Consider the following 19,021-nt stretch of genomic DNA (forward strand, 5'->3'; position numbering starts at 1 on the left):
CCTTGGTCTCTGTTATCTCGATTTTTTTGTGAAATGTACATGTATTTTGTTTTTGTATTATTTACTTTTAATCCAATTTTCCCTGCTTCTTCAATAAACACTTTTGCTAATTAACTTTTTAGGTCGCAAAAATTATCACGTCATCAGCAAATGCTAGTGTGTTGAATCCAGATCCAAGAGAAAAATTTTATATACAAGTGGATAAAGTATTTAAATACAATTGAATGAAGAAGATTTTACAAACTTTGACAATAAAAAAAAATAATGTAAGATCCACATTTTAAGGTAGCCTCTATTGTAGGTACTTATTCTAGAAATATTTTTACTCACTTAAAACTAATTAGTATAATATTAGGCATGCACTGGATAGATCGCGTTTATACCAAACTAAACATTGCGTTAAACTATCAGAAAAGCTGCGTTTACACCAAAGTTATTAACAAAATGTTAATAACTTGATCCTTATAGATTCTATTAGATTGAACATAACTTATCATACACATGATGAACATAAGTGTTGTCAAGTTCCGTTCAATCTAATAGAATCATCTATAAAGATCAAGTTATTAACATTTTGTTGATAACTTTGGTGTAAACGCAGCTCTACATTCCTTTCTCCAATTCAAGTGATTTATCAAATGTCAATAAGTTTATTAAATAAAAATAATCAGTTTTCAGTACCGTATTTAAAATGCTGCTTGTATCTCAGCTTGAAATCTTGATTCTTCATTCAAATATTGCCGCCACAGTACGGCGGTCTTGTCACGTGGCTTTGTTTATCTCAAACTGCCGCTTTGCGCATGATCAATTTTCTCCATTTTTCATTTCTCAGGTCCCTCTTTCTCTGACTTGCGTCGGCGTATGCTTGGTATTCAACGTTATCACTATTAGCTCTATTAAAACATTACACAACATTAGAACATTTTGTTTAAATTTGTTGAATTCTTGAAAAGTAAATCAAGTGGTTAGTTCTAATCAGTGAGTTGTATTTGTGCTGTAAATATCTAGGAACGCACGTTTTGTTCCACTTGGATAAACACATTCAAGGTACGTTGGTAAAAGTAGGCCTTGTCCAACCTATCATAAATTCATGTAATTTGTTACTTAAATTAATAAAATCTCTCTAGATTCTTCATATTTTGAATGTAAATGAAAGTTCAAACTTTTTTACTTCTTTTATGTAGGGTTCTTTTATTTCTTGAGTAAAACTCTGGTTTACTGTAGTAGGCTAATAATTTCCTTATCAGCTCAAGTTGAAACTAGACCTCTGATTAGTTGGGGCTTGGTTATTGAATTCTAAAATTGTCCAAAAATGCTTTTTCACTTAAATACAAAAATAATAAGCATTTTTAGGTTATGATGTATAGTAGGTTTTAACCTTGGTACTTATGTTGAGATAAATTTTCTATTGGAGCTAGACAATCCCAGCTCTAGGCAAGAATGTTCTTCCTATTTATAGTACTGTAGCCATAAATTTATAGGCTAATGTTCAAACAAATTATATATTTTAAATTTGGTAGGCTATAGCATTATGAGCTATGCTATCTTTCCTCTATGGTTAGGATAATAGTTTATAATGAAACCTTTTTGAAAGAAATTCTTTTTAATTTTACCATTCAACTTTAATTTATTATGAATTGGCACCCTACTAAGACACTTCAGAACAGGCTATTAATTGATCTATCTATCAAATTAGAGACAGAAGCTCTTGTTGATACTTTCGCTTCCAATCCATCAGGAACAGGAATAGAATCATAACCTTCAAAATTCGGTTGTTGACGCACCCAACAAAGGATTTGCTGTCTTGAAAATGATGAATTGATATCTTTTCACCAGCCTCTATGGAGGCATTCTTTTTCATTGTGGGTGTGGAAGCACCTGATCAATCAATAATCAGAAAACCCGCATCTAGAAGACTGGCTACTAACGACAGGACATGCATGATGAAATGTGTGTACTAGCGGGTGTACTAGTAATGGTGGCTAGCGGGATAAACGCGCGGAATACTTGAAGCTTGTTTACAGGATGCATGGTCTCCTATGAAAAACACAAGACAAGATGTATAGTTTGGCTTCATATTTATGTATTCATGCATTTCACAGACTTACAGTATAAAATTCACTCGTCTATTTTGCTCGTACATAATATTTGTATAGTCTATGGGCCCAAAGACTACCTATTACTTAACGAAAAGGCACTCAATGATAAGCAATAGAATTTGTCTCAAAACAAGAGAAACACCAATAAGCTAACTACCCAGACTTGCTTCATTATTTAAAACTGTCGGAAGACGCCATTCCAATCAAATTAACTCTGGATTTTTTCTGCTGAAAGTGATGCCCACGTGAGCCGGCTTGTGCGTTGGTCATGAGGCAAATGATCATGAGCGATGAGTGAGCTTATCTAAATGTTTATTGATCTAGTAACTTCCAATTTTCTCTATTCAATTTGTATCTGAAAACATTCTAGAGATATATAAAACTTTTTTGTGGTATATGGTAGGCCTAGAAATCCTTCTTTTTCAATTCAATTCTTCATCAATCCATAACCAGCTTGTGCTGGATAGATTTCGTCATGAAAGAATTGAAAACTCAACACTAGAGCACAGAGACTAAAGTTCACACTAATAACACTCAATCAAGATGGCATGCCAAATAGGTAGATAAAACTTGTGATCTCCCCCTCACCCAATGAGTAGAGAGGGTGGTAGTGGTGAGTGGTGAAAATTAATAGAATTTTAAACATCGTTTGAATACCTATAAATAGTGAGGTCCACGTTATAATGGCAGTGTATGATTAGCAATGGTATTGCTATCCTTGTCTATCATTGGTATCAATGCAGATAGCGCTCTCTCTTTTTCGCTTTGCTCTGTTGCCAGATCGTCTTTTAACAATGTAGAAGTAATTAACAAATATTTCATCTTAATTATGAAAATCCATTATGCAATGATTGAAAAATATAATTTCTTGCTTAATAAAATATAATTGATTATTTTAAACGAGAATGAACAATTTTAATATTACATCAATAAACCTGTATCAGCTACTTCGTCTATAGATGGCATTGACAAGTCAGAGGTTCGGCAACGTTGTTCTCCTATCTTTTTCCACTGCCATTATAACGTGGACCTCACTATAATATTATTATGCTAAAAGATGCAGAAAATATTTTATAGTTTATATCTATTTTCATGTTGAGTTGGAAGAAAAATTTACATATTAAGGTGAAGTGAAAGAGATGTCAGTTTCATAATAATTCAACATCTTTTTTATTGTGTGTTATTATAATTATGACCAGGTGACAATATGGAGAAATTAAACAACTTATCTGTTTCTGTTGTTCATTTATTTTTTTCTAAATACAATTTTTAGCAGAAACAATATTTGCAGCTGATCAAAATTAAATCCTTTTCAAGGAAATAAAAATAACACACATCAAAATATTTTATGAAAAATTTGTTAAAATTCGTCAATAAATAATGTGTAAATTGAGAATTGAAAGACAATGTAACTAAATGAGAATCGTATATTTGCCTAAGATAAGGTTTATCTCGTATACGAGATTGAATTAAATTTGAAAGCCAACGGTTATCAACTATCAACTGTAATAATATAATCAAGACTCTAGTAGTCTCGTGCACTGAATGAGTCATTGTCATGCAAGCATTTCTCTTGGGATAGCACGGCGCTTATTGATGAATAGATGTGACGTAGATATGTGACGTCATGATACTCTCAGATTAAACTGGTTTAGAGGATTGGACAGTTTCCTTTCCAAAAATAGACTCCTCGAAAAGGCCACTTGGATGGCGCAAATGGTGAATCATATTCACTGTATACAGATTTACCATATACACATATGCATTTACTAAATTCACATTGTATACAGTATTAAACAATGATCGTTATGCATGCTACACGCCTATAGTGAGGTGCACGTTATATTGGTAGCATTTGACATTGATATTTATATCCTAGTCTATCATTCGAAAAACCCGATAGCGCTATCCTTTTCCACATTCGCAACGTTGCCAAATCATTAACAAGAATAAACAGTTTATATTTCGTCAGATATACCGGTATCAGCTACCTTCTATAGAAGGCAGTTGCAAGGGAGAAAATCGGCAACGCTGTTCTATCTTTCTCCACTGTCATTATAACGTTGACCTCTCTATGTGGTTCAACCAGTTATCAATTTGGATCCATACCATATTGCTTTCAAGAAAAATCTCAATGTTTGGAAAAGCTTTATCGTGATCTCTTTTAGTTCTACTTAACAAAAAAAATCCTTTTTATTCTTAAAAGAACTCCTCCTATATTGTGGTAGGTCCATGTATTCTTCGTTCATCCATTGAATCAAACGACTTGAAATACTTATTAACTAATAAATAATAATCTATTTTCTGTTCCATTATCAATATCTAGTGAACTCAGTTTCTTGAAATCTGTAGTAAACTATAAAAAGTTCGTTATCTGAGATTGGCAGTGGTTTTACAACCGAATCTAGCTCATTCATTTTATTTGTTCTTCTAGAAAGATTTGGGGAAATATTTGGCAGGCTATTGTCACCTGGTCATATGGGACATATATATGATTCATATATTTATCTCATATTGATCAGGATTTTAGAGTTTTATTTTACGAAAAGTTTAATGAACGGTGTTTCTGCCTTTGAACAGTTTTGTCATCGACAGAAAGATTGTTTATTTCACTTGTTATCAAAATTATTGTAGTTTCTCTTTTGTTTTTCATAACAAACGTGATCGGCTTGTGCGACTGATAAAAAATATGTATTTGAAATGGCTTCATGTTTGGCATTGACTGAGTTATATATTAATACCCAAAAATTTTACTAGTGGTGTGTGAGCTCGTTCGTTAGGACTGAGAGTAAAAGTCCGGCTGTTCTGGTGAAGGGGATAGATTTTGTTCTTGTTTTATAATACAGTTTTCCTGTCACAGTTCGGGCAGTTTAAAGAGAATTGTATTATTGAATAAGAAGGGATCTGAACCCACTTCATTAGATCAGTTTTTTTATTTATTTTTCATTAATAATTAACGTCGCGATTAACCAGTGGATGCCAAATTGGGGGCCATTATCATAAAGGTAGGTGACTACTGAGTCATTGTTTTAAATTTTCCATAATCACAACAAATTTAATCTTCACTAGCAGCCAAGCGAGTAGCCCTTGAAATATTTATCTATTTATTGTTATTTCATAATTTCTAATTATAATTCTAATTTTTTTTGTACAAATAATTTATTGTTTTGTTTTAATTATCAAAACCAGTACGATCATTTCTTGTTTTCATTTCCCCACCTTTACATACTCGGTGTAGGCACATATTGCTTACATATTTGGTGGAGGTTTATCCTGCCGTCCATATCTTGTTTACACTATAGCTTTCAATTTGTTTTTGTATGAATCAGTCAGTGATCAATACGATAAAATGCACTATTTTACTGCTAGGTTTCCTTGAAGGATATTGTTTCACTGATACAGTAGACTATTTTTTCAATTTACTTTTGTATTGGCATCTGGCCAAGAGCATGAATGCTGCTATGAGGAAAATATAGCAATTTCCAGGAATACAGGCGAATACAGCTTTAGTTTCCCTCTTGCTCTAACAAGGTTCAAGTTACTTTGAATGTACAGTATTCACTCTTCTCTGAGTTCATCCAAAGTAATACAGTTGATCTTCTGAAAGTAATACATAACAGTTTTAACTAAAGCTGGATTCGCACACAACAGTGAAAATATAGTTCTCATAAGTTGTAATGGTATCATTCATACTTACTCGGCTGGGCTGAGCGGGAATAGTACAATAAGAAATAATAGGAATTATATTTTCACTGTCACTGCCACTGTTGTGTACGAATCCAAATTAAAACAGTAGAGCTTAGAGTGAACATATTGCTTCGCCCTTGAACCCCTTTGCAATAAAATTATGACTTGGACGCTGGGAGTAGTGGGAAACAATGTTTGTCGTTCTGTGTACATGGAATGTGGTAAATTGTCCGATTCACAATTTACCAAGTAAAAAGTTCCGCGTTCCATGGGAAGAATTTTGACAGATTCTGTTCCAGAATCCTGTTCCAATCCCAACTTTCTGCCCCACAGTTGAAGTATGGTAAATTGTCCGACCTGGTACCGTTCCAACTATCTGAGCTCTCATTGGTCGATTATTGTAGTCTGCTTGCTTCTCTGCAACATGCACTGATAGTTTGTTTACCATAGCATAGTATAGAATACATAACCAACAATATGATGTTTGATAACCATCCATTAAATGAATTTTTCTGGATAGAAAATTTGAGAGTAATGGAATAGAAGAAATTTACACTTTTCTAGACGGTAGGTTTGTAAAACAGCCTTTCTTTATTCACGCAGCTAGTAAACGACACATTTTAATGTAAATCAACTTTATATGTGCGCGCCAAAAGCTTGAACCAAAGATTTTGAAATGGAGTTCCATGGGAACATTTTGCACTAGTCATGTGATGGAACAATTTACGATTCGAATTGGAACAATTTACTGTACACAGAACGTACACAATATTGAACATAATTTTTCATGTACATTTAAATGTTTTAAAATGTTTCATGCACATTTATTTCATGTTCATTGTATTTTTTGCATTGTAGGTCTTCAATAATTCCTCGCATCTCAAATAAATTATGTAATCCATATTTTGTAGCTCTGCAGGTGGAGTAGTGTAGAATATTTTATATGCAAATACAGCTTGCAGTCTATCCCATGTGACCTAAAACGGCCTAGCCTGTAGTAATGTAGTAGATGCCGTAATAGGAGCTCCCAGCTTCGACCTTGGCATTTTTTTAACAATGAGTCTGTCGTTGACTGTTCTTCAACTCTTATCAAATGTTTTATTCCACATTAAAAATTCTCATAGAGCTGAACATTGTTGTTTATTTTTTTTTTTCAGTTAGTAGACTGTAACAATTTTTTCATACGAATTCAACTGTTAGTACGTCTGATCCATTGAGAGAGAAGAATTGTTCCACTGCTCATCTCACATTACAAGGAATTAGGGAGAAATAAAATATTTGGTTTAGAAATAATGGTGTGGTTTTGAACCCTGTGAAAACAAAAATTGTTCACTTTAGGATAAGAAGGAATGATAGCGATGGTGTGCACGCTGGTGGGGGTGATGATGTTGAAAATGTAGACTCAGCTAAGTTTCTTGGCTTGCTTGTGCAACATAATTTGGAATGGGAAGGCTACCTACAGAAATTACAGCAAAGACTCTGTCGTGCTATTTATGCCATTCGTACAGTTATAACAATTACACATTTAAAGACAGTGCTTTTATTATACCATGGATACTTCCTTTCAATTATAAGGTACTAGCCGTCAGGCTCGCTTCGCTCGCCATATCCGTCTAGCCAGGGGGCTCTGCCCCCTGGACCCCCGACTTGATCGTCCAAGAATGAGATCAGCAGGCTCGCTCCGCTCGCCTGCATTTTTCATTTGAGCATTTTTATCATATGTTAGGACGATCCAGTCAGGGGTCCAGACTAAATGTCTGGCTAAACGGATATGGCGAGCGAAGCGAGCCTGACGGCTAGTAATATAATATTCCCAGGATTGAAGTAGCAGTGCCCAATCAATTTTTCCGCGATAAATGCATTTAAATCTTCAACTTGGTGCCAACCTAACAAAGTCAACTCAACTTAATGCCAACCTGACAAAATTATTAATTTAGTTGCCAGTTAACAACTGCTTCGAAGAGGTACTCTATCTAGATTATAGTTCTATAGTAACATATGATATGGAAATTTCAATTATAATTAAGAGATTGGGAGAAGAAGAATATACATGCTAAAAGACGAACTTTAAACCCTTAAAAACAACCCTTAGAGTTGAAATATTGCCAAAAGATTTCTTAGTGCGCCTCTAAAGGGCCAACTGAACATACCTACCAAATTTGAACGTTTTTGGTCCGGTAGATTTTTAGTTATGCGAGTGAGTGAGTGAGTCAGTCAGTGAGTGAGTGCCATTTCGCTTTTATATATATAGATGGCATAATTTTTTGGGGCTCCTCCACTGGCGCATTAAACATTTTTAGAATCCAAAAAAGAGTGATCAGGAATCTAACTCACTGGGAGGAGAAACTCTTGCTGGCCCATATTTCGCAGACTCAACCTTTTAACCCTTCCGGCATTATATATTGTTGACATTTTAATGTACACGAAAAGAAATAGTGAGATAATTGCTGACAACCATCCCATTCACAGGTTCCCTCAGCGTAACAACAATCTTTATTTGCCCAAGCACAGACTTACCGCCTATGAGAAGGGAGCATTATATTCAGGCATAAAAATATATAACTCTTTGAAAAATGATTTGAAAAAGGAGACTAATTTGAAAGTATTCAAAAATAAAATAAATGATATACTATTAAAGAGTTGTCCCTATAGTGTTGAAGAGGGAATGAGGTCCTTGTCTGGTAGTTTAGACGTATTGGTTTTAAGAAAATTAATATATTGGAAAATGTATTAAATAAAACCAATCTTGTATGTAAAAATATATGTAATTGACAGGTGGCATGTTGTGTGAGTTTTAATGAAGCTCACATATACACAACTAAGCGCCATGAATAACAATAATAATAATAATTGAATAATGTTTAGAATATCAACTCGAAAGTTTCACTAGTTATAATGGCAGTGGAGAAAGAAAGGTATGTCTGTTCCATTGAGTGTAAAATATCAACTCGAAAGTTTCACTATTATAATGACAGTGGAGAAAGATAGGAGAAGAGCGTTGCCGAGCTCTGCCTTGCCACTGCCTTCTATAGAGGATAGCTGATATCTTATGTAGGCCTAATATCATGTTCATTCTTTTTAAAAATAATCAATCATATTTAATTCATCGAAATAAAATATTGTTTAATGATTTAATAATTTTGAATGAAAAAGACTAAGAAATTGTCAAAAAACCACTGATTTATTGATAATTAGAAAGACCGGTTTCGGTTATTACACCATTGTCAATCTCTGATAAACTAAAACTAAATACAAGAGCAGCAGAATTTATACTAGTAGGCGAGTACTGCTATTGGTCGAGGGCATGAACGCCTGCCATTGGCCTAGCTAGACAGTCTCCTCCCCCTCAACGGTGTGACAAAATGGCGGCTTAAGCAACAGAATCGCCATGATAATAAAATTTACTTTTAGTACAAAATAAGAACCAAGAAAACAAATGTGAAAGATAATAAAACAAATATGTAAATGGAAAAACTATTGACTAATGTATGCTTACATGTTTATGATAAAACTAAATTTGTAGTGTTGTACTGGTTGAAATGAAACTGGTCATTTAAACTATACTGGGGATTTTCCTTAATTACTCTTGTTATTTCTAAAGCCTCTAGAATATTCAAAGATCTGCCTTTGTTATTAACATGCAGAAACTCAACATTCTCCTTAACTGTGAACTTGTGATTATTTGTTATCAAATGTTCTGCAAAGTTAGATTCCCCATTTTGTTTATTCCAATCTCTGATGTGTTCTTTAATTCTACTTTTGAAACTTCTACCAGTCTGACCCACGTAACAAGCATTACAATCATCACATTTAAGTTTGTACACCCCGCTTTTATCCCAATATCAATTTTGTCTTTACTCCAGCTAAATAGACTATTTAAAATCGGTTTGGTCTTGAAAGCAACATGAAATCCATTCCTCCTCAATTCCCTACCTATCTTATCAGATACAAGGCCTAAATATGGGATTGTTATCCAAGTCTTCTCCTCACAGTTTGAGCCTACAAAGCTAGAATTGATTGAAATTTGTCTATTAATTTTACTCAATAATCTGTCCACCATACCCACCAAAAAAAAAGATTTAATAATTCATTTTTATAATATAACATTAAATATTTTGTTTATTAATTATATCTCTACATTATTGAAAAAAGATCTGGCAACGTTTCGAATTTAGAAAAGGATAGCGCTATCTGCTTTGTCGAATGACTGACAAGAATAGTGACACCAATGTTAATCAAATACTGCCATTATAACGTAGACCTCACTATAGGATACTGAACTTCTACGATTGATTCACCTAGTCTGCATTGAACTTATCTTTCCTAATTCAAAATTTAAGAGAATCAAATTTGATTGAGCCTGGTTGAAAAGCTGCGTTATTTTTTCCATTTTAAATTTTATTTCATTTATAAAATGTAAAAAAAATCAGTAGTAGCCTAACTAAAACAACATCATAATTATAATCATAAAGTCGATTTCTAGATTGTTCTAGAATCTTCATTACTGTTCTCAGCTATTATTCAAGCCGTGGAGTGATCCGTGGTCTAGTGGATAGAGTGCCTGCGTAGCAGCATAGAGATCCCGGGTTCAAACCCTCTCAATACCAAAAGTTTACATCTAGAGTGAAAAATACGTCTTTTTCTCCCTGAGGGAAAAGTTTGAAGCCCGAGGCGAAGCCGAGTGCAACAATTTTCCTGAGGGAGAAAAAGTATTTTTCACTCGTGATGTACACAACATTTTTCCTCCATCTACATTTTTTTATAAAAACTGCAAATAAAATCATTTTAATAACTTACGTATTGGTGACAATGTTTCCTAACAACATAACCTAAAATCTAAAAACTGGCCGTCTGATTGGCACTGCCGATTGCGCTATCTAGCAAAAGTTGTAACAATTATATCAGCTGGGTGTCTACCAAAAATGGCTGACTCCAGATCACGCGGTTCAGATTTGAATTGCAGATCAAAAATATTTGTTGGCTGGTATTTAGAATAGAATAAGATATTTTAAAAATTGTATAAATTTTTATCGTCTACTAATATTAAGAATATAATATCATACAAACATATATTTCATGAGTTGATCAAATTTCTGGTTGTGGTATTGAATTCAGTTGACTCAATGGCAGACACCTCTTTATGCTTTCTCATCTGAGCTTAGACCTTCTAACCTATTATAATGTAAGTTTTTAAAATAGAGATGCTTCCCATGTTATTTAAATGGAGTCACTTTTACTCCCTGGGGAGTTTTTCTGTTTTTTACTACCGAGAGCGAAAAAGTGACACTTTAGTATTATGTTTCAGGGAGTAAAGTAAGTACTTTAGCCAGTAGGTGGAGGAAAAAGTTTTTTAATCAGATCACTCCCGTGTTATCGGATGGGCACGTTAAACTGTCGGTCCCGGCTGAAGTATGACAGTCGTAAGGCCCATTGATGGCTTAAATTATATATTCAGGCGGTGGGACCTTCCCGCAAGGGACTCCCCACCAACAAAAGCCATACGAATTTACTTTTTATTCAAGCCGTAATTAGCGTCGTTTGAGGGTTTGGACTACCGGACAACCTGTTGGTCAACGTAAGAAGGTCACGGAAAGTACTAAAAATAATTCTCTTGCAATCGATAAAGTTTTGTTGTCGTTTTACTGTTATTGCGCTATCCACTGCCTTTTGGACGCATTTTTCTTGGACAAGTCAGTTGTCATGTTATCTCATTCTAGTTAACATGCGGTCCTACAACCTTCCTGTTCTATTTTCAAGTTCAATTGTTGGAAAGAACATCACTGATTAAACAACTTGTGTTACGGTTCATATAGGCTGGCAGTGTTTGGAAGATAGAGTTTTGCACTACTATGTACTGTGATCAAGTGTTATTAAACCTGTGATACAAGAAATGCGCTTTGAATGCGCATTTCACAAAACTTTTCATTATTCAAAAACATCTTTTAAAAACTATTCTAGGCAAACCCAGACTTTTTCCAACAAAAGATTTATTCAGGGAGTTCAAGGTTTTAACAGTTTGACAACTTTTCATAAAAAATTTGGTACTATATATTATAAAAAATAAAAATTTATTTGAACCTCGAGAATCTCTTTTGGGCTTGCGCCCCGCGCGAGACATTTTCCAATTTGTCAGAATGGACTTGAATGTGTGTAGGAGACAGTTTTCTTATATTTCCAATAAATTAATAAACCACATTCCCTTGAATATTCTTGAAAAAACAAACATAAACCAAAGGCTTAGATCAGACATAGATAAATGGATAATAGCAAATAAAATCGAGGAAAAATTGTTTTAAATAAACTAATTTTCGTCTACTCCATGGTTGCAGTTGACTTACCTACCTCTTATCGTTCTCTTCTTCTTCGTCTTCTTCTTTCTTCTTGGCCTTTTCCGTCTTTTCTCCTTCCGTTCCTTTATTTTTAGTATCCTCTTTATTATTAAGTACTAGTTTTTATTCTATATTTTTTTCAAGAAATTTGTTTTGGATCATTTTTGTTAAATATTTTTGAAAAACATTTATATTGCAACTCACACCTGCGCACAGGGTTTCTTTGCAGGTGTAGATTCTTATATATATATTTTTTTTGTCTTGAAAGTGTTGTATATTTTTTTGAGAATCAATAAATTTGAATTTGAATTTGAAAAATATTATTTATAGAAATTACAACTAGATTCATGTTAGTTGGCAGTATACAGAGTGCTTTGAAAAAAGGTGCCCATAAGCCAGGGGGCGATCCTCACATCAAAAGAAGAAAAAAAGTTCTAATTAACATAGGTCCGAAAATGCTTAGTTACCAAGTTATATAGTGTTAAAGATTTCAATGCTTGTTATGTCAGTCAGACTGGTAGAAGTTTCAAAAGTAGAATTAAAGAACACATCAGAGATTGGAATAAACAAAATGGGGAATCTAACTTTGCAGAACATTTGATAACAAATAATCACAAGTTCACAGTTGAGGAGAATGTTGAGTTTTTGCATGTTAATAACAAAGGCAGATCTTTGAATATTCTAGAGGCTTTAGAAATAACAAGAGTAATTAAGGAAAATTCCCAGTATAGTTTAAATTACCAGATTCATTTCAACCAATACAACACTACAAATTTAGTTTTATCATAAAATTGTAAGCATACATTAGTCAATAGTTTCCCATTTACATATTTGTTTTATTATCTTTCACACTTGTTTTCTTGATTCTTATTTTGTACTGAAAGTAAATTTCATTATCATGGCGATTCTGTTGCTTAAGCCGCCATTTTGTCACACCGTTGAGTGGGTGGAGACTGTCTAGCTAGGCCAATGGCAGGCGTTCATGCCCTCGACCAATAGCAGTACTCGCCTACTAGTATAAATTCTGCTGCTCTTGTATTTAGTTTTAGTTTTTCAGAGATTGACAATGTTGTAATAACCGAAACCGGTCTTTCTAATTATTAATAAATCAGTGGTTTTTTGACAATTTCTTAGTCTTTTTCATTCAATATGAATAATTACCACAATATCAACTTATCAACTACACAAAAAGTGAAAGATTTCGTCTGAATTTCAGTTCTCCTGCCCTCCGTGTATTTGTTGGCTGTTAATTAAGATGTTAAATGAGAGCTTATCAGATTTTGTTTATTTTTCATGCGTTTTTTTAAATTAAGGATTATTTTTTCAAGGTTGCGTTTGTCTATTACAGACTTATTCCACATTTTTCTCTTCGAAATTGAATTTTCTACAAGTTCTGTAAGAAAATATTGTGTGTTTATTGTACATTTAACATAGTAAATCTGCTTCAAACCTTAAAAGTACTTGTTTTTCGGGACTAAGTTTCGCGTATTTCATCACATATATCTTGAAAATTACTGTAGCTAACGGTCTAGAAACGGTTTTATTCAATTTCTCAGTTCATTTTACATAAAGTACGCTGAATTTAACATCTTAATTAACAGCCAACAAATACCCGTAGGGCAGGAAAACTGAAATTCAGACGAAATCTTTCACCCTGTATAACTTGGTAACCAAGCATTTTCGGTCCTATGTTAATTAGAACTTTTTCTCTTCTTTTGATGTGAGGAATCACCCCCTGGCTTTTGGGCACCTTTTTTCAGAACATCCTGCATACAACATATGCTTCTACAACACTCCTAAACATTTTATTTATACTGTGGTACAAAAATTAATATTACTTATAATACGAATAAAATATAATCGATTATTAACAGTTAAGAGTACATTAGATATACTGGTATCAGCTATCTACTATAGAAGGCAGTGTGGCAAGGCAGAGAATCGGCTACGCTGTTCTCTTATCTTTCTCCACTGCCATTATAACGTCGACCACATTATAGGAATTTTCCTTCTGACAAGTTACTTGAACAGTACTACAGTACAGAGTCATTCTATAGTGTGCTTCACCTCATACCGTTGTCATTGTTTGAATACGTAGCATAGATGTTATATAATGAATGCTAACATTTTGGAGTGACTCATTTGGATGATTCATTGGTTAGTGCGGGTTTTTATTACTAGTGAAGTGGAGAAAATTAAAACCTTTTTAGGAGATTGACACATTTTGAAAATAAATTAATCATTTATTACTCAGTATTTATGATGCAATCTTATTTTATTATCAGTAGACTTTTTCTTAAAAAATTGCTCGTGATTTAATAGTTTCTTGGTAGTCAACAAAAACATTTTATTTATTTATTTATTTATAAGGTTAGCAAAAAATACAAGAATCGGAAAAGAAAAAACAGGCTATTGCCTAAAACTTCTTCAATTTCCTAATTTAGTTTTGAATTGTCCAAATATTATAGGTTATGTCCATTTCTACACCAAATCACAATCTAAAATTTAAATTAGAATAAAACAAACAATTTCAAATTTGGATGGATTAATAATAAAAGTTTCTTAAAAACATGAAACAAACTATAAATTCACAAAAAATAAAGTATAAAAACACTTAAATTTTGAGCTCGAAAATATCACATTCACCATAGATTTTCCAAGATTTACCATCAATACATCTACAAATTGAAACTTCAAGTGTGAGCTAGCACAAAATTGGTTTAAAACAAATGTGAAACTTGGACTGAATTGCTTCAAAAACAAATGTGAAGCTCTTTCGAATTAAAGAAGTGAAGTGAATGTTATGAAAAATTATGAAATTAGTGCAACAACGCAGAGACTAGTCTGGTGAACTAAATAATCATTTAAAAGTGTCATCGTGTGTACATAATATGTAAGAAAATGATGACACCACTTGAAAGTGATAAGGTAATCTAAATGCCTCTGAATCTAGTATAAAGTATGGTTTTCCTTGTTCAACTTTATAAGTGATTATCTTTCCAGTTCTCCTTTCTCGAGTTATCCATTCATTCGAGACTTATTGGTTACTGTAATATTATGTTGAAAAATGTTTACTCTTCTTTGATTTTGCCTGCTTTACGATAAGGGACCTATTGTTTGGGCAAATACAAATATATATATATATAATATATATATATATATATATATATTATATATATATATATATTACATTTGAGTGTTTCGCGGATGGATATATTATATGTAAAAGAATTAACCGGGTACATCCGTTTGTTTTGACTTACTTGAGTCTGACGTTTCGTCGCCATCGCAGACGACATCTTCTGAGGGTGGCGTCGAAATCCACACTGAGTCCTAGGTATTCTTTCTGGGTCGAAGAGCATACCTCCTACCCCCTCCCTCCACTTGCTTGTGCTGGCGCTGTTGGGTGAGTGAAATTCCAGGAATGTTGTCTTGTTTTGGTGACAATGGTGCTGTAGCGGGTTTCATTGTACCAGGTACTGGGCGTTTGGTATTCAAAATTAACTTCCATAAGGGAGACACGTTGAGGCTGTCGTCTCTTTTATTTAGAGAGCCTTGCTTTTCGATTTCCAACGCCTCTCTCACAATCCTGACTTGAAAATCTCGAATGCTGGCTATTTGTTTGGAATTCACGAAATTTATTGTATGACCAGTATTTTTCACATGGTTATATAGGGCTGAGGTTGATTGTTGATTTTTTATGCTTAATTTATGTTCATCTATTCTAGCAGAGATTCTCCTATTTGTTTGGCCTACATATTGCTTGTCACAGTTCAGGCAGGGGATACTGTAGACTCCTTGGTTTTCTAGCTCCAGTCTGTTGATGGGTTTTTTTAAGATTTGGGAAATGAGTAGATGGGGTTTGAATAATGGTTTGATTTTGTGGGTTTTTAATACTCTTCCAATTCTGTCTGTGGTGCCCTTGATGTATGGGAGGAGTACTGTTTTTTCAAAATATTCTTCTTTTTCTTGTTGATTCCCTTTTTTAAGTGGAGACAGATTATTTACTATTGATTTTTGAATGATTGTCACAGTTCAGGCAGTTCAATCATTCAAAAATCAATAGTAAATAATCTGTCTCCACTTAAAAAAGGGAATCAACAAGAAAAAGAAGAATATTTTGAAAAAACAGTACTCCTCCCATACATCAAGGGCACCACAGACAGAATTGGAAGAGTATTAAAAACCCACAAAATCAAACCATTATTCAAACCCCATCTACTCATTTCCCAAATCTTAAAAAAACCCATCAACAGACTGGAGCTAGAAAACCAAGGAGTCTACAGTATCCCCTGCCTGAACTGTGACAAGCAATATGTAGGCCAAACAAATAGGAGAATCTCTGCTAGAATAGATGAACATAAATTAAGCATAAAAAATCAACAATCAACCTCAGCCCTATATAACCATGTGAAAAATACTGGTCATACAATAATTTCGTGAATTCCAAACAAATAGCCAGCATTCGAGATTTTCAAGTCAGGATTGTGAGAGAGGCGTTGGAAATCGAAAAGCAAGGCTCTCTAAATAAAAGAGACGACAGCCTCAACGTGTCTCCCTTATGGAAGTTAATTTTGAATACCAAACGCCCAGTACCTGGTACAATGAAACCCGCTACAGCACCATTGTCACCAAAACAAGACAACATTCCTGGAATTTCACTCACCCAACAGCGCCAGCACAAGCAAGTGGAGGGAGGGGGTAGGAGGTATGCTCTTCGACCCAGAAAGAATACCTAGGACTCAGTGTGGATTTCGACGCCACCCTCAGAAGATGTCGTCTGCGATGGCGACGAAACGTCAGACTCAAGTAAGTCAAAACAAACGGATGTACCCGGTTAATTCTTTTACATATATATATATATATATTATATATATATATATATATATATATAGTTTCAATGAAGCTCACATGTATACAACTAAGCGTCATGAATAACAATAATAATAAGAACTAATAATATTAGTAGTCAGCTAGGTATTACAATAGGAAATTAATAGAATAGCTAGTATTTTCTCATGCAACAGGACCCTGGTGTAAACTTGATTTTAATTCCCAATCTCTTTTTTCGCCCATCTTATTCTTCTTTTTCTTCTTTTGATCATCAAGAAGAAGAATGAAATAGGCGAAAAATGAGATTGGTTATGAAGAAGGAGAAGAAAAAAGGAGAAAAGGAAGATTTGTGAACTTTTCCTTTTTTATCTTCTACTTCATCATTATTCCTTTTTCTTATATTTCTTCTTCTTCTTCTAAGAATTTTTTGTGGCAAAAATATTATGTTTACAATAGTCGTACAAAATAATCAATCAATTTAAAATGTTGTACATTTAACCTTTTTCTCTTTTTTCTAGATGTAATTTTCCTTCTTCATCTTCTACTTTATCATTCTTTTCTTCTTCTTCTTAGAATTTTTGTGGCAAAAATATTATGTTTACAACGGTCATACATATTCATTTTTTTCATTTATTGTATAAAACACTATAATCATAATACTGTATAATTATGACATTGGAGGAAAAACTAGGCTGAGCCTGTATTATTTCTCTCCAAAAATTTTGATAAAATGTTAATGTTGTCCAAAAGTAAAGGTTATGTAATCACACACTGCTTCGTCACTTGATTTTCAGTCCAGGAATAATGATTTGAATTTTTTGAATTTTGAAGGTTGAATTTATACTCTAAATGAATCACAGAATACTTATTATTAATTATCAATTAATCAAAAATATTGTAAATTTAACCTTTTTCTCTTTTTTCTAGATGTACGGCTTTCAGAGACAGGAGGAACAGATAATCCCGGGTAACCCCCCCTACCCGCCAGGTGCACCCCAGCCTTATGGGGGCTACGGACAACCCCCATATCCAACACAGGGCGGAGGATATCCTCCACAAGGTGGTGGATATCCACCACAAGGAGGTGGTTATCCACCACAAGGGGGCGGCTATCCTCCCCAAGGAGGTTATCCTCCACAAGGATATCCTCCACAAGGATATCCTCCCCAGGATGGAGGCTATCCTCCGCAGGGGGGTTATCCTCCTATGGGAGGAGGTGGATATCCTCCAATGGGAGGCGGTGGATATCCACCCTACGGAGGCGGACAGCCAGTTGAAGTGAGTTTATTTTTACAAAAAAATAATTCTTACATATTTGAATGTTCTTTCTTTTTTCTCTCGAGTTCTTCTCTGTTACAGGAATTATTGTAATAGTTCAATAATCATTAGCTGAGTAATTTTTGGTGGCACAAAAAATATGCTTCAAAATAGTCAAATCTTAAATGGTAAAATTTAATTTGGAGTCTAATAAAACCGGTTCCAAGCTCGTCTATGGCTATTGAGATATTTGAAAAAATGTGCACAATTATTCAGTACAGTTCAAGGAATATCCCACCAATTATTTTAATATCCTCCGTAGTCAATGTTACAATTTATTCCTCTACTAATATCTCAGCGTACGCATCTATAGTCCATACGAGGAAACATTATAATGATTTTATTTTGATTTGTAAAGTGTTTTTTACTCTGGAGATGAATATTTGATTTAGAATAGGAACATTAAATAATATACACACTAGAAGGAACATTTTTGAGTTTCGTTTAAAAGTGAGTGTGTAAGGGACAAGCCAAATGAAGCGTTTTTCAGGCGTTTTCGCACTGGCGACGGACGAGGGACAAGTCGGCAGGGCATGAAGCTCTTCGATCAGGTTGACGTTCGGGAATCAGCTGATAATCAGCCAATCGGAGAGGTTCCTGCCCTGCAGACCCTTCTGAAAACACCTGAAAAAACTCTTCGTGTGGCTTGACTCAAATACTGTATTATTATTTGTACATACACGTATCATTGAAACGATTGATTGATTGATTGATTGAGTACTTTATTTATGTAGATTACAATATATACTGGCTTAT

The 19,021-nt window shown here is 33.9% G+C and overlaps 1 protein-coding gene across 4 annotated transcripts in view; it reads left to right on the top strand.

The window, feature by feature from the left end:
* Window positions 1-806: 806 nt before the first annotated feature.
* LOC111055379 (protein lifeguard 3) overlaps window positions 807-19,021 on the top strand; it is a 34,228-nt gene continuing 16,013 nt past the window's right edge. Inside the window, exons 1-2 of one of the 4 annotated variants that reach the window (XM_039438492.1) lie at window positions 807-1,047; window positions 17,876-18,226. In XM_039438492.1, the coding sequence (XP_039294426.1) occupies window positions 17,876-18,226 (351 nt within the window). In that variant the 5' untranslated portion in view covers window positions 807-1,047. Of the gene's footprint in view, window positions 1,048-14,568; window positions 15,044-17,875; window positions 18,227-19,021 lie in introns of those variants that run through there. The other 3 variants (XM_039438491.1, XM_039438489.1, XM_039438490.1) reach the window with 3 other exon arrangements.

The sequence above is a fragment of the Nilaparvata lugens genome, chromosome 11 (assembly GCF_014356525.2).
Source record: "Nilaparvata lugens isolate BPH chromosome 11, ASM1435652v1, whole genome shotgun sequence".
Classification (NCBI taxonomy): domain Eukaryota; kingdom Metazoa; phylum Arthropoda; class Insecta; order Hemiptera; family Delphacidae; genus Nilaparvata; species Nilaparvata lugens.